The 17,246-nt window shown below is 33.6% G+C and overlaps 1 protein-coding gene across 1 annotated transcript in view; it reads right to left on the bottom strand.

Moving 5' to 3' along the window:
• LOC123814065 (probable ATP-dependent RNA helicase DDX60) overlaps positions 1–14,147 on the bottom strand; it is a 78,042-nt gene extending 63,895 nt beyond the window's left edge. The window contains 6 exon segments of the mRNA XM_045831625.1: positions 543–665; positions 2,096–2,437; positions 2,798–2,987; positions 4,990–5,059; positions 9,144–9,402; positions 14,013–14,147. Of these exon segments, the coding sequence (XP_045687581.1) occupies positions 543–665; positions 2,096–2,437; positions 2,798–2,987; positions 4,990–5,059; positions 9,144–9,399 (981 nt within the window). The 5' untranslated portion in view covers positions 9,400–9,402; positions 14,013–14,147.
• Between the last annotated feature and the right edge of the window lie 3,099 nt (positions 14,148–17,246).

Below are 17,246 nucleotides of genomic sequence, written 5' to 3'. Positions count from 1 at the left end.
AATAATACTAACACTGAAATTTAATCTGTCAAAAAATTAAAGCAGAGTATAAAAGATATGCCTAAGGAAGAACAGAACAGCTGGAAAAAATGTTTAATAAAAATGATCATGAGGCTGTATCTAGCTAGGTTCTCAGAATCACTTTAATATTAATAACTATTCCTCCTTCTGATTTGTGTGCTCTCGGACGAGTCTGGATAAGCCGTACTGTTTGTAAGTTCCTGAGTGATGAGCTTGTGAATTCTTCAATGTTGTCAGTTCAGACAGTTTTCAACCATACACTAAGAATAAAAGTTTTAGATCTTACCCCTGTTTTACTGTACATTTTGTACAAAGGGTTCTCTGTAGAAAATGTCTAAGGTTTTATAATCAATAAATTAAGCAAGACTCCCTCCTCCTCAGTGCTATGCAGCTTGAAGATGCGAGTCTGTATAATCAGTAAGGGCCTGAGCTGGTAAAAATATGTCTTCTAGAAGCAACAAATCATTGAAAGTACATTTCTTAGATGTTGAACTTTAGTTTCCAGATAAAAGTGTTGTTACCTCTTTCTGCATTTCTCCCAAGTTTAGTCTCAAATGACCATATAGAAATATTTCTCTTTCCGGTGACTTTTGGTAGTACTCTACTATGTAGGCATGTAAGGCATGTTGCAGTGGTATCTCATTCTAAAAAAAACAAGAGACTAAGTAAGTCTTCCGGTTCAAATAAAAATACCTATTTGCAAACCTCTAGTTAAACTAAATACAAGGTGGAAAATAATGTTTATGATTATTTACTATAGACAAAACAAAAAAGCCAGCAATTCAAGTTAAGATAAACTTCCATTCCTTTTGTTTGTACTATTCACTGCTGAGGTTATTAGACTATAAGAAGAGAAATGAAAATGCATTTATTTCTAATAAAAACCAACCATGAAAAAGCACTGGCCTTAGTAGTAGTATAATTTTTCTATATTGCCCCATTCTGATCTGTTATTATTTTTTACAAAACAGAAAGAAAATTGCAAGCAATATTCTTAAGCCTAGTGTTTATTCATAGCTATCTTTTTAATGGATACAACTATTCAAAAGAGTTGCAAAAAAAGCCCTGGGTGGTGTGATGTGGCTCTTGTGGACTGAGTGCTGGCCTGGGAATCAAAAGGTCGCTGGTTCAATTCCCAGTCAGGGCACATGCCACGGTTGCAGGTCAGGTTCTTGGTTGGGGGATGGGCAAGAGGCAACCAATCGATGTCTCTCTCACACATTCATGCTTCTCCCCCTCCCTTCCCTTCACTCTAAAAATAAATAAGTAAAATCTTAAAAAATAACAGTTGTAAAAATTTACTGACAAATAAGATGATAAAATATTTTCTCTAACAGCTATCTTACTTTTTTAAAGATTTTATTTATTTATTTTTAGAGAGAGGGCAAAGGAGGGAGAGAGGGGAAAAAGTCATCCATCGGTTGCCTCTCTCACTCCTCCAACTGGGGGCAACCCAGGCATGTGCTCTGACTGGGAATTGAACTGGCAACCTTTCAGTTTGCGGGAAGACATTTTAGTTTGTGGCCCACTGGGCCACACCAGTCAGGGTAGCTATCTTAATTTAAAAAGTGAGAATGTAGATAAAAATCACCCCATATCATACAAATATATACATATACATATATTTATGTATAAAATATATACACAAAAAGCATGCATATATATGAGTATATAAAATGTGTATGTATATGTGAATATGTATTTATGTGTACACACAGATAACATGTAATGTATGTACAAGACACTGGCTGAGAATTTCCCACTGTATTATTCACACATCATTGCCCTCTCTGAACTGTTCCTCCCCAGAGTCACTTGAACATGACCTTAGTCCATTTTTTTCCTCCTTACCTCTCCAAACTGGCCATACAAAGGCTTAATTGTTAGAGGTTAAGCTAACCTCTTTTGCTAAAGCCATATAGAAAATTCTGCCCTCTTTCTCCATGTTAGAATATTCCTTCAGAGTGTTCTCATGCCCAGAATTTTTGAACAAAGACTTATGCTAGTGGTTCTCTGGTTAATTTTCCCATACCTACATTGCTTTATTTCTTCTGGGCAACTGAACCTCACTTACCATTTCAAAGAAGCGTTTGTGTAAATAGCAACTTGAGGCATAGTATCCATAAATTCTAAGGGCATCTGACTTTATTCCTAAAGACTGTATAATATTGATTTTCTTCTGAAGAGCGTGAATGATAAAAATGTTTAAAAAGTCTGTTTGATGAGGTGTTAGTCCCTCTTCTGAGACAATTAGGAAATACGGATAACATTCTTTAAGAAATATCTCCCATTCTGGTGTCAGACAGTTGGAAAATTGTGTATGAATAGGGACATCCGTATTGTATTCTAAATGTTGAATCAATATGGTACGAAGAGCCAGAAGTTCAGGGTGATTAAAATACAGATGTTCTGCATCCTGTAAAAGAAGCACAACAATATTCATTTTATACATAAAAATAGAGTTACTATTTATTTTTCAAAATATTAGCATTATATGTAAATTTTTGTATACAATCATGTGTACCAACATGATACAAAGAGTTAAGAAGTTCAAGGTTATTAACATAATTTTTCTGGATCATGTAGAAATGGCAGATAAATACTCATTAGATATTTTCCTATCAATAATACTTAGTATTATTTCTATTAGTGGGAATTTAATTATAACCTGAAGAAGATATCTAAAAGAATAAATAATGTCTGATTACATTTAAAAATGAATACTTTTTTCTTAGACTCTACAAAATAAGAACAAAGAATTAAATCTGTTTGTTACCTTAAAGAAAACTATTATAAATTTGGCTTCCTTTTGAATGAAATCATGTAGAAATTGTTCTACAATATAGAAGAAGTGAAGAGTTTGTCCTTTCTTTAAGTTCACATTTGAAATACATGTGATGAATAGTGAATCTCCATCAATCAAAAAAAATTCAGACTCAACAAAGTCTTTAAGTAAGCTCACCATTCTGATTAAAAATATAAAACATAATGCAAAGATTATTAAATTAATAGCAGCTCGAGATAAAATTCCACCATTTAATTGATTACACAAATTTTCTTCTAGTTTAATCAAGAAACTTAAAGAAAAACTAACCACAACTTTCTACTATATTTAAGTAACAATTTTCCAGGCATCCTCATTATTCTGTAATAGTAAATAGCCCCTAGTTAAAGATATGACTCATTCTAAAGTGAAACTGGAATTCATTGGTGCAAAAAAGAGTGCATCTCTATTTTAAATTTAGATATTTGCTAATTTTTTACTTCTAGTGTGAAAAATTAAAGTGATCATAATCTTTGGTTAATCATATGCATAGAACTATCTTATTTTGCATTTTAAATTAACATAAAATGTGAACTCTTCACCCACTCCAAGAAATAAAAGATTTCCTATAACTTATGGTAAATCTACCCTATGAGCTTTTTTCAAAACTTATTTCCCTACCTCTCCCTCAGAGGCAATCACTGCCTTGAATTTAGTTTTCATCATCCTCTTGCTTAATTTTTAAAGTTTTTTTGAGAATACATGTATGCTTAGTTTTGGATTTTTATTAAAAGGACAATGTTTTACTTGTGTTTTGTGAGATCTACTTTTCAAACTTAATTACAATTACTATTAAAATTCTAGTTTAAGATTACAGGAAGCTATACCTCAATAACTTTACTGCTGTATATTGTCAGTTATGTCTACATCACAATTTACTCTATATCTTTCTCCTTCCCATGAGCATTTGAATGATTTCCTTCATTTGTTGCTGTTACAAACTGTGCTGCAATGATCATTCTTGTGGATGTTTCCTAATGCACAATCATACAGCAAAAGCAAATTGTTTTCTAAAGCAATTCTGTAGAATTATACCGGCATTAACAGACATCAGAAATTCAATTCAGCTACATAATTTCCCATCCTGGTGCTGTACAAAACATGAACTGCATACTTTCTTCTAATTTAATTGTTTTTTTGGATGTTGGGGGGATGGATTGTTTCTTTGGTTTTGTGATTAGGATGAGGGAAGCTACCATGTGCTGCTTAAAAAAATTAAAACATGGCAGAAAGATGTTAATTCTGCTGTGTGGTTTTTCAGAATTTGCACATTTGAACACAGAAAACCAAACTGCCTTCTCTGCAGTCAGGCTGCTGAGATTAGAATCCTCAATCTATGACTAACAAGCTCTGGGACTTTAGATTACTTGCTTCTTTATTCTGTGTTACAGCTTCTCAATTTAAGTGTGAATTAAGAGCAGATAGTTTCATGCAGTTGCTGTGAGAATACATGAAATAGATATTATAAAATTATTAGAACCAAAGTACCCTTAGGTCATAATATATGCTTGAAACACATATTTTAAATGATGTTTTGGGTTTGGGTTTTATTTTGTAATTGTATACACCTGGCATTATAGTACACCTTACATTAAATTAGTTTAGAAAATTGGAAGTAAATGACATAAGATTAGACTCAATAAATCAGTAAATAGGAAATTATACTTTCTTCATCAGTTTCCTTAGTACCTAGCATATTAACGAGCACACAAAATAACAGTTGGAATGAAATGATGCATTGGTTTGGTGGATTCACCTTTGTTGCTATAACAAAATGTTTTGGCATTAAACATACCAAAGACAACTTTAAGAGACTTAAAAATATTGTGATATGTAATATAATGCCAATTAAATTGTTACTTTTAGTATTGTGCAATATTAGAAGAAAGATGGATCTTCCCTGCACACATACCTCTCTTCAAAGTTTTCAGTGTATTACTCCTTGTTGCTGAATGAAAGTTCTATAGCACACCCCTTTCCCAAGAAAAGAAAATGTTTTACCTATTTTCAAAAAATTAATCTCTTGGCCCATTGGCAGTTTCTCCAAAATGATTCTTAGCAGGAAGAAATTAAAAATTATGCCATACAGAGGAAATGAGCTACTTCTAATAATACATTAATTTTAAGAATTGGTGTGTACTTACTGAGATTTTGACACAGTTTTCCAAATCAATAATGAGAGCATCCTCAGAATTTTCTTACATTCAGTTAATCCTTTAACCATAAAAAACAGGATTTTAATACTTGATTTTTAATTAATTTTAACTGGTAATTTCTTCTATTGCTACCTTTGAGTATATTTACATTTCATACAAGACTATATAAGCATGGCTGAAATATTTAGTAACATGTCAAAAGATAAACAGATATGTTAAAAATGAGAATATACCTACATTACTTTCTCTAAAGAATAATTATGGGCAAGGTAAGCCAATCTGAGTAGTTTTAAAGTTAGATTTTTCATGAACTCTAAAATAATAAGTCCTCAGTTGCAAATGAATTTTAACAATACATAAATTATAACAAGTCCACAAAGACAAAAATGTCCAGAAAACTAATAATTTACCACTTTCAAAATGAATTCATATGAATATACAGTTAGATATCTATAAATAGATATATAGATATAGACAGTGTTTATCTTCAAAAGTTCTCTTACTAAAGATAAATGACAAAATGATAAATACTGTATTTCTTTTTTACTTTCCTATATATGGAAAAAGAAAAATTGATTTAATTCTTTGAAATAAATTTCTCCAGCAAATTCCTTTGTAATATTCTATGTCCTTGTTAAATGCATTCTATCAAGAAATTAGGAGTTGGAAAAGAAACAAACATTCCTTTATTCAGCCCGTGAGGTCTCAGGAAAAAAAGTAAGCAGGAATAGTAAAACAACTATAGACTTTTTGTTACAAATTTTTGTTACAGTATTAGTAGTCTCTCATAATGTTATAACTGATATTAATTAATTGAGTCCTCTCAACTGCTTCTTTATAAAAAAGTGAATTTGTGCATAATTGAGGGCTGTCAGATATTATAAAAGAATATTTAAGTATTTGGGGTCCCTAGGCATGCCCATATGCAGGGCCAGATTTATTAATAATAGCTCCTCACTCCTAAAAGCTACTTTGGGCTTTGTTAAGCAAACAGTAAGGCTACATTTGGGTGTATATATTCACTTTCATTAAAATTGTAATTATTTAGTATTTCTTACAATTAATGTAGCAGTCTCCAAATGTTCATTTTGTAACCCTAGAATTTCATAATCCCATTTTATGATTACTATTTTCATATCTGACCTGAGAGAAGCAACCCAACAAGCTAACATTGTGAACAGTTACAGATTCGAGATTTAAAAGTTTTGTGTAAGGTGGCAGAGTAGTTTTCTGTCACCATGTCTTAAATTTTGCCTATGAAAGCCTGCCTAACCAGTGGAGTCATGTGAAAATATTCATTTGGAAGAGTACTTTAAAGTTCAATTTCAATTGCATCAATAATTTTAGGAACACACTAAGTTGGCTTACTGTATCTTTTACTTACTTTTATTTTAGTTTGTAAGTAGGTAAAAAATATTTCAGTTTGAGTTTAGGTAAATTATTAATACTTGCTTTGGGTAAATGTTATTCATGCATCACCCAGATGAAGAATTTTTTTAAATCTAGAGGATTTAATCAAGGTGAAAATAAAACATGGCTGCTGATTGGGTGACCCTAAATTTCAGTTGATCATTTTGCAGGAGAGGGCTGATGATAATTTAAGAACACAAAAAGAACATAAAGAATAATTAGCAAACATCTATGTATTCCAAAATTGGAACTGATCAATGTCAAAATTTTGCTCATTTGTTTCAAGTTTATTTATTAAAGAGAAATAAACATCAAAGATATAGTTGAATTCCCATTCCACTTAACACAGAGGCAGCCAACATTGTGATATTTCTTTGCCACAATTTTGTATTATTGTATATAATATCCTGCTATGTCTCCCTAAATTAAATGGTATCATTCTACAACTTATTTTCTTCATGCAACTTTATGATTTTGAGATCTATGCATGTTGATACACAAAATATAGCATGTATAGCAGCTGATAATGCTCTATCATATGAGCATATCACTCTTTAAAGCCAAATTCCATACTGATAGGCATTTAGGCTGTTTGTTTTCTTGTTACTGTCTTACAAATTATAGCATATTATACATTATTTTTAATATATCTCACTGAGCATATGCAAGAGAGATTCTCTATGAGGTAAGGATGAGAGAGGTAAGCAACTTACTAGATAGTACTCAGTTTATATTCACAGTATCAATATTGTTGAATTTTAAAATATTTCTAATCTGAGAAATGGGAAACAGTGTCACATAGTTCTAATTTACTTTACTACCAAGGATAAGTATCTTGTAGAATACATATCTATTTTTTTTAACATTCAGATTTCCCTATTGTGATTTGCTAATTTACAACCTTTGCCCCTTTTCTACTGGGTTATTTTTCTCCAATTAATTGGTATACAATGTTTAGTTTTTCTGGATAAATGTCTTATATTTAGACATCGATTTATGGTCTCATTCCAGTCTGTGCTCTTAACTTTGTTTGGAATTTTTACTGCATAGATGCTCTTTTATTTGATTATGGTAAAGCTTATCAAACTTTTAATTTTTATTTGAAATTTTCCTTATTTAAGAAATCCACCACTTGTTTTATTTTACAAAAATTTACCCCAAGATCCTTAAGATACTCAATCTCATTTTTTTTGTAGTGGCAAGATGAAAGAGTAGATTCATATTGAAGATATATTAAATTAAAAGATTAATTTGAGAATACTAGATATACTTGTAATATTGAGTAATAAGATGGAAAAACCTAGTATATTTCTATATTATTCAGTACTAGTAAGTCTTTCTATAATGTTTCAAAATTATTTTCTCCTTAACATGTTTTGTTAGCTTTATTCCTGAGTATATTTTAGTTTGTGTGGCTAATTTGATGGGGTTTTTTCCTTTTAATGCATTTTCAAATTAGTAATTTTTGGTACTTAGAATCAGAACTATATTCCATACTAATGAACATTTTCATACTGATGGTGATTAGGATCAGTTATTTTTTTAAATGTCGATATTATATTCTTAAAAGAGATTTCTCTTATTTCTCTGCTGTGTATAGATTTTCTTGAACATTTTAGGTAGACTTTCTTCACTGTCAAAGGTAGATTTTCCTAACAATTAGTTTCTCTTTCTTCCTTATTCTCACATGTTTTATTTACTTTTCTGAGGTTTTTCTTACACTAACTAGACCTTCTAATATAATATTGAATAGTAGTAATGAAAGCTTTCTTCTTCCTCACTTCAGTGGCAAAGCAGTAAAGTGTTATTATTTGATGTTTAATGTAGATTTTTAGCAGAACTTTTATCAACTTTAGGTAAATATCTTCTTTCCCTAGTTGGTGGCAAAGTAATCATGAGTGACTATTAAACTTTATTAAATATTTTTCTTTAATCTGATAAGATATAATATTTCATTATAAAATTTGTATATTGAGATATATATTAAAACTCAACATGGTATTGATGTTTTTACATTCGATATAATTATATTTTATGTGCTAACAGAGCGAGGGACAAAAGTAGGTTTACATTTGTTTGTATGGAAAATAATACAATAATTAATAAACAATAACACAAGAATAAACTGTTTTGCATACTCACAACTGTAAACCTGTTTTGCCCCGCCCTGTATGTAATTTAGGAACTCAAGCTTAACAGTGTAGTACTCATCAAACTTTTGAGTCAAGCAGACTCTGTGGACCTGCTTTTAAATTCATACTATTATAATTAGAATCATATAAGAATCTTCTTATACTTGTTGATTCTCAATCCCTATCCCTAAGGATTTATTGATTTAATTGTACTGAAAAAAATGTCTAAGAATCTATGCTAGAGTGGAAAGTAGCAGATCCATATTTAACATAAATAAAATATGGGCACACACTATATACACTGATAAAAAATAAAATAGAGACACTCATAAAATTTATACACTGATTTTAAAAATCCCAAACCTATCTTTTTTTTACAATATAGATTCCAAACCAAGCAAACAACTCCAGATAGGTTTAGAAACAACAATAAAAACCTTCTGTAATATAAAGAAGAAAATGTCTGAGGGCATTGATATTATTGAGAGAGGAGAAAGAGAGAGACAGGAGGAGGAGGAAGGGAGAAGAGAAAGGAGGGAGGGAGGATAATCGCCCTGGGTTATGGGTCCCCTGATCTTCGTAAATCACAGCTGCTCTCACCTGTAGCTTCAACATCAGAAGGTTTCTCTTTATCGATTTCAAACTCACATGGCAAAGGCCCAGAAGCTGGCTCTTCTTTTATTATGTCTTCTGAGCTTAGATGATCTTCTTCTTCAGACTGATCAAATGAGGACAAGCTCTCCATGGTCTCACTGTCGTCAGAGCTGTCACTTTCAGCATCACTCCCACACTCACTCTCACTCTCACTGTTACTAGGGCTTGAAGTTTCATTTGACATAGGAGGTGCAGAAGCCATGATCTATAAAAAGAAAGCTATTCATTACCACTTTATTTAAAATAACATATCATAATATGGTTTACTGCTTTCAGAAATAAAATCTGTTCAATTCTTTCTTTTCTCTAAATCTCATCATTATCTAGTTTCCTAATAAAGATAATTTTCATAATCCTCTCACTAAATATGTTTGCAATTAAGTCACTCAGAAGGGATGGTGGAGTTGCATGGTAGGGCAAAACATATTTGTGAAAATGTATATGTGAAAGTCACATTGACAAAGACAAAAAAGTAACATACATGTTTACAAGAGTAATCCAGGAAAAGTAGAAAATAGTAAACATTTCTACATACACTTTAACTTTACATAGGTAAATTTCTCTACATAGGTAAATACTCTACATAGGTAAATTTCCAGATTTAATTTTTTTTAATTTAATGATTTAGGTGGGGGGGAGGGAGAGAAAGAAACATCGATTTGTTGTTCCACATATTCATTCATTGGTCAATTCCTGTATATGAATCAATCAATGAATGAACTAAGGATCAAACCCACAACCTAATCATATCAGGATGACACTCTAACCGAATGAGCTACCCATCCAGGGCCTCTAGCATTTTTAATATTACTTTGACTGTATTGTTTGATATCAGATTGAGCACATAGGAACCAGACTACAATGAATTAGCATCCACTTAATGCTTGAATTTGCTGGTTTCTGTGTACCCAATAACTTTCATCATTTTTTCAACTGAGTTTAAAAAATATGTATTCTCCCATTGTATCAACATGTGTACTCTTTCTTTATCTGTTCTTTTCTTAATAGTAAGATATTTAAGTGGTGACACGAAGATAGATACTAACATTGGGACACTGTCTTGGCGGGCAGACAGCATTAAATGTTCATTTTTCAGCTAATAGAGGAAAGAATCCAATGTGGTTTCTCAGAAACCAAACTAATCAAGTGTCACTTCTATTCCTAAAGCAAACAGATACAATCATAGTTACTATAGATACTTAGATTCAGAGTAAAATTACATACAGATAGGCTAATTCTCTGTAAATAAACTCCAATCAATAGTAACATAAATAATATCACCAAGATATTTTAATGTCATGAGCTCTTTCTGAAAAAATCCACAGATATAATGATAAAATGATATAAAAAGAAACTACATATACAGAATCACAAAAGTCAACGCTTTATTTTTGTAAAAAGATTTTATGAGCATAATTTGGCTACAGTATGTCACCCTACTGAGTGCCTATAATAATAAAATTATCTTGTGCATTAATTAATCTACTCAATCATCTTTTATTGGGTATTTACTATAAGGTCAGACACTATTCTAGGCAATATCCACAAGACCTCTGGCGTCAAGAAGCACACACTCATCTGACAAAACTCCATATCCATTTATGATAAAAGCTCTCAACCAAGTGCGTATAAAAGGAATATACCTTAACATAACAAAGGCCATATGTAAAAAATGCATAGCTAACATCATAGTCAAATGTGAAAAGTTGAAAGTTTTTTCTGTAACATCAGGAACAAGACAAAGATGTCCACTATCACCACTCTTATTGAACACAGTATCAGATGTCCTAGCCATAGCTATGAGACAAGAGAAAAAAGAAATTTCCAATTTGGAAAGGAAGAAGTAAAATTGTCACTATTTGCAGATAACATGATACTATATATTTTTTTAAAAAACTAAAATTTCCACCAAAAATATGAGGATTAATAAATGAATTCAGTAAACTTGCAAGATATAAAATTAGAAAACTCAGAAATCTATTTTGTTTCTGTACACAAATAAGAAATTATCAGGAAAAAATAAAGAAAACAATTCTATTACAATTGCATCAAGAAGAATAAAGTACCAAAGAATACATTTAAACAAAGAGGTAAAAGACCTGTACTCTGAAAACTATAAGACATTGATAAAATAAATTTAAGAAGACATCAATGGAAGCATATACCATGCTCATGGATTGAAAGAATTAATGCAGTTAAAATGTCCATACTACCAAAAGCAATACCTATCGAAATACAATGGCATTTTTCAGTTAACTGCAACAACAACAACAAAAAATCTTAAAATGTATAGGGAATCACAACAGACCCTGAGAAGCCAAAGAAATTTGGGGAAAGAAGAAGTTGGAGTATCGTGCTCAATAATTTCAAATTACACAACAAAGCTATTACACAAATTACACAACAAAGTAGTGTGGTACTGGCATACATGTGTGCACACACACACACATCAGTGTAATAGAAAAGAGAACCCAGAAACAAATCCACACATATGTGGTCAATTAATCTACGACACAGGAGGCAAAAACATACAATGGGCAAAAGACAGCCTCCTCAATAAATAGTGTTGGTCAAACCGAACAGATACACACAAAACTTGAAAACAGACCACATTTTTATACCATATACAAAAATACACTCAAAATGAATTAGAGACTTACGTGTAAGACCTGAAACCATAGATCTTTAAAAGAAAATACTGGCAGTGAAGTCTTTCACATTGACCTTAGCAATAATTTTTGGATATGTCTTCTCAGGTAAAGGCAACAAAAGCAAAAATAAACAAATGGAACTACATCAAACTAAAAAAAACTGGCATAGCAAAAAAACCATCAACAAAACAAAAAGTCAATCTGCTGAATGGGAGATGTTTCTAACTAATGTATACAGTAAGGGGTTACTACCAAAAATATAAAATTCACACAACTCAACATCAAACAAACAATTCAATTTAAAACATGGACACAGGACCTGAACATACATTTCTCCAAAGACAGACAGCTGGCCAACAGAAACTTGGAAAAAATACTTAACGTCACTAATCATCGGGGAAATGCAAATTAAAACTGTAGTAACATATCCCCTCGCACCTGTCAGAATGGATGTTATCAACAAGACAACAAACAACAAGTGCTAGTGAGGATATGGAGAAAAGGGACCCCACGTACACTGTTGGTGTGATTATAAATTATTGCAGCCACTCTGGAAAACAGTATGAATATTCCTCAAAAAATTAAAAATAGAACTGCCGTACAACCCAGCAATTCCACTACTGGGTATTTATGCAAAGAAAATGAAAACTGGAATTTAAAATGATATACGCACTCCTATGTTTATTGCTGCATTGTGTTCTTTTCTTTTAAGATCTCACTTATTTATTTTCAGAGAGTGTTCGGGAAGAGAGGGAGAGAGAGGAAAACATCAGTGTGTGATTGCCTCTTGAGTGCCCCCAATTGGGAACCTGGCCACAATCCAGGCAAGTACCCTGGCCGGAATCCAACGCCCGACCTTCCTGTTTACATTCCAGCGCTCAATCCACTGAGCAACACCAGCCAGGGCTGCAGCGTTATTTTCAATAGCCAAGATATGGAAGCAACTTAAGTAACCGCCTATAGACAAATGGATAAAGAATCTAAGGACCTATCTAACAGCAGCCCTAGCAAGTATACAGTCTCATTGATGTCACATTCTTTACAAATTTTTTAGTAAAAATACATATAAATTTTGCATTCTACCACAAGAGTCCCCACCGCAGACCGGTTGCAGTCCGCTGCAGGTTAGGAACCGGCTGCAAAGTAAGCTCCCCTGAGCTCCGCCTCCTGTCTCGCCCCACCCTACCAAGCCCGCCTCCCCAGAGGTAGAGTGAAGCTCCCCTAGGCTCCACCTCCGGTCACCCCAACCTCCAGGAAACTGGTCAGTGATGCCCAAAAGGTTGGAGGCTGCAGTTCTACCACGCAGTATGTCAGTATTTTCAAAATATAAAAATGTCTTTTGAAAATATTTTTGATTCATCGTCATATAGCCCTCTAAATAATTCCATATTGTTAGACCAACAATACCCCTGTGGTCATTAAAAGGGAAGTGACTTCTCCATAGGGCTTCACAATTACATACTAGAAATAATTACAGAGACAAGAAACTAACATTTCCTTTGATTTCCAAATGTACTGAAATAGTGCAGAAACAGCCTCAATTGTTTAAAGAACCTCAATTAAGTTGAGTCATATATCACCACCTATCCTAAAGAGAAATACAATTCTCTATTATTAAATTTAGAAACATACTCAAGATAGTTCTGATAATAGTATTTAAAAATCCAAATTTACAAACCACCACTGAAGGTAGGTTTCTCACTAAGAGCATTGTTTCTCAATCAATCCTTCTAAGCTCATCATTGTCCCATCCTCAACTTCCCAAAACAGAAATATTTATTTGAATTAATATGTGTGTGTGTCATTTTGTTGGCCTGTCTGTTACAATAAGCTATAAGCCTAATACAAAATTGTGTCACATCTATTTTTAATAATCCATCTGGTACAGGGAAGTCCTAGCATGTTTTGCAAATAAAATTCAATCTAAAGCAGCTACTTTGACATCAGTCTCAAATGGATGTTGGAGTCCATTTATTTGCAAATAAATTATCTTGTCTTCAAACTAAAATCACCACCACTTCATTGCCCCAGGTATAACTAACCTTCCAGCTTAACTTAGCTCTTAGCAGCCAGTTCTTTTTTCTTGAATGGCCCCTCAATATAATCACACATTTTTTTTCCCTCACCAGTTCATCAACACGCAAGGTGCCAAACCCTCTCTTACCTGGGATCTGTAGTTTTCTTTTTACAGTCCAACAGCCAGCCCAGGGTCACAAGAAGGGGCAAGTCTGCCCTCAGTACAGTCAGAGCTACACCTTTTCTCTAAGTGAGCAAGGGCAGCTTCTCTGCACCAGCTGAGTCTGCATCTGCTTTTCGTTTCATTTCCTAGAGAGATTGAGAAGAGAAAACCCTTAGGCCACACCCTCTGGAAAAACACTGAAGGCAAAGTGCAAAACAGATACCTCCCTCCCTCACTTCCTCACTGCCGTGTGGGGCACACCCTGGCGACCAGCTAGTCCGAGGACTTTATGCGGCCTCTGATTTGTTATTAGATGTGTTCTTACCACTATCATCCTTTTATTATAAAATTATAAAGCATATAGCACTAGAGACACTCAATAAAATACGCTTTTCATTATAATGTAAAAATATCTGTGGTCAGCACTGACTGAATGTTAGTTCCCATCATGATGTTGTGGAAAATCCACCCACACGCGGGGAGATAATGAAGCACGAACTTTATTATTACCCGGGGGCCCAGAGGGGGTGGCTAACATCCAAATCCTCTGAGCACCGATCCTCACTCTCCCGGGGTTTAAATAGTCCCGGGCTTCCTACCTACGTGGCGAAGCAAGGTTACAGAAGCCGAATGCGGAAGTTAGGTCCAGCTACCTTATCCTGGGAGACAAAGAGAAAACTCAGGAAGAATTTGCAGAAGCTACAGAGCACAGGAGCTTATCATGGGAGTCTGTGTATGACCTTGAGTAACTGGCCGTTGCTTTGGTTACGACTTGTCAGCTTCTACAGTCCTGTGTGAAACTTTGCAAGTGTTAGTTACAGAGCATAAGAAACCTTTGGAGTTTTCTTTTCCTGCCACAATGAGAATACAATCAGAGTGAGGGGATTCAAGTTCGCAACAGTAGGAAGAGCCCACAAACACTGCTCCCTCCACAGAACTAAAGGCCTAACTCCAACCACCTTCCTTCCTGAAGGCCTCTTTTGATAGGTTGCCCCTTATCTCTAATGCACTGGCCCTCTTTTTAGTTTGGTTTCTAGCATTTATTTAGACAATACCACAGTTTAAGGGCTTTGCTCTCTCAGTCTACAGAAAATACTGTGACACTTCATAGAAGTTTGAGTGTAGCTCCTTATACTGATTAAGTCTTGAGTTCATTGGTGAAGATTTGGAGTTGGAGAATACTGGGAGAGTTGCTTGTATGTTTTCCCTTTTTGTGAGATTATCTGGCAGGAAAGCTACACTGAGATGACGATATTTGAGGTGGGTTTTAAAGCATGGCTGCAACTTAGGTAGAGCAACTGGGGGGAAATTCAGAGCCAAATAATTGGTTTAAAAAGAGGAAAATGTAAACTTCCCTTTGGAGTGCACTCTGTAGATTGGTTTATTTTGGTCAGATTATTAAAGATATAACATTAACAAAAAGTGGGCAATACAGCTTGAAAGACAGATGAATGCCAGACTGTAGAGGTCTTAAATAGCATCCCAAGGAGTCTGGATTTTGTCATTGAGAAAATGTCATGGAGTTGTAAGTATATAAATTGCCTCTGTACCTCCAAATATTAAATATTCACTGATGACTGTTGTGTTCCTAATTTTTATCTTTAGCTTGAATATCTTCCTAAACCTTAGATCCCATCTTTCAAGCTACCTACAAAAATGTTAATAAGGTAACTAATGTAAACATTCCCCAAATTAAAGTCATTATCTTCTGCTCCTCAAATGTTTGCCCCGATATATCTTTCATAGTTTAATGGCATCCATCTTCCATTCAAATGAGAAACCTACCTCTTCTCCTCCCAGACCTATGTTGAACCCACTTTACATCTTGTCAATTGTATCTCCTAGACACCTTTCTTCTTCATTCCTTCTTTCTATGTCTAGCTCCCCTGACTTTGTTAAGGCCCTTATTTTATCACCTCCGATTTTGACTATTTTAAGAGCCTCCCAAGTGGTCTGGGTCTCCAGTATTATTTTGTATTGCAGTCACTACACAACTGCTAAGAGTTTCATTCCAGAAGAGAACTTTGGACATTTTACCCACATGCTTTGCTGCCTCCAATGGATCTCCATGAAGTGTTTAATAAAAGTCTGACTCTATGTAATGTCGTTTCTCAATAACTCTTAGCAGATATAATTGCTACCTTTTCTGTTTTCCTAAAAAGCATTGTATTATATTTGTGTATATTTATCTCACAGGGATGCTTTACAAAGTACACGATATATATTACCTGTAAGACATTTAGCACAGTGCCTAGAAAATTATAAGTTACCAATAAAGATTGATTGTTATTATTGTCAGATAAAAGTATAGTATGGCAGTTAAGAGGGTGCCTTTTCAAGCTAGATTGTTTAAGTTTAAACTCATCAAATAAGTGAGCTTTCTACTCCCTAGCTGCATGATCTTTAACAAGTTATCTAATTGCTCTGAATCTAGATTTCTACATCAACACAATGCAAACAATAGTTACATCTATCTCCAAAGTTTACTGTAAGAATTAAAAGAAATACTTTCTATAAAGTACTCAGCACATGCCAAAGGTAAAATTCTAACTAGTCTTTCGTATGCCCTTCCTTTAATAAAATATCTACTTACCTCAATGAGTTGAAAGGTTAAACAAACTGGCACATCCATACCATGGAAACTACTTAGCAAGAACAAGGAACGTACTATTGATAATGCATCAACTTGGATGGCTCTCAAAGGAATTAGTTGAGTGAAAAAAGTCAGTAATCTAAAGGCTACATATTGTATGATTCTAGTTAGATAGGTCTTGAAATGAAAAAAATTACAAAAATGAGAACAGCTCGTGGTTGTGAGAGCTTAGGAATAGCCAGAGGATGAAAGGGCATGGAATTAGTTAAAAAGGGGGAAGCAAGAGTCAGGAGATTGTTATTATTGGAAACACTGTTACTTTTAAAAAACCACTTACCTGTGATGATAGGCTGATGCACAGTTTCTCCAGTTACAAGAGAGACGTATTACATATAATGTACATATAACGTACTACGTACTACATTTATTCACAGACACATGATTCTTTGGAAGCAAAGTAATAAAACAGTAAGAAAACTAACACATTAATTTTACATTAAATATCACTCACTTTACACTTATGTTTAGGATATATTACACTTATGTTATGTTATGTTATGTTATGTTATGTTATGTTAGCCTATCTAATTCCACAGAAGCCTTGCAGAGGATGTTCTGCACATTGA

The sequence above is a fragment of the Phyllostomus hastatus genome, unplaced genomic scaffold (genome assembly GCF_019186645.2).
Source record: "Phyllostomus hastatus isolate PE091 unplaced genomic scaffold, TTU_PhHast_1.1 phas_contig_159, whole genome shotgun sequence".
NCBI classification, from domain to species: Eukaryota; Metazoa; Chordata; class Mammalia; order Chiroptera; family Phyllostomidae; genus Phyllostomus; species Phyllostomus hastatus.
Note: the sequence above shows the minus strand (reverse complement) of the source record. Positions and strands in the feature narration are given on the sequence as shown.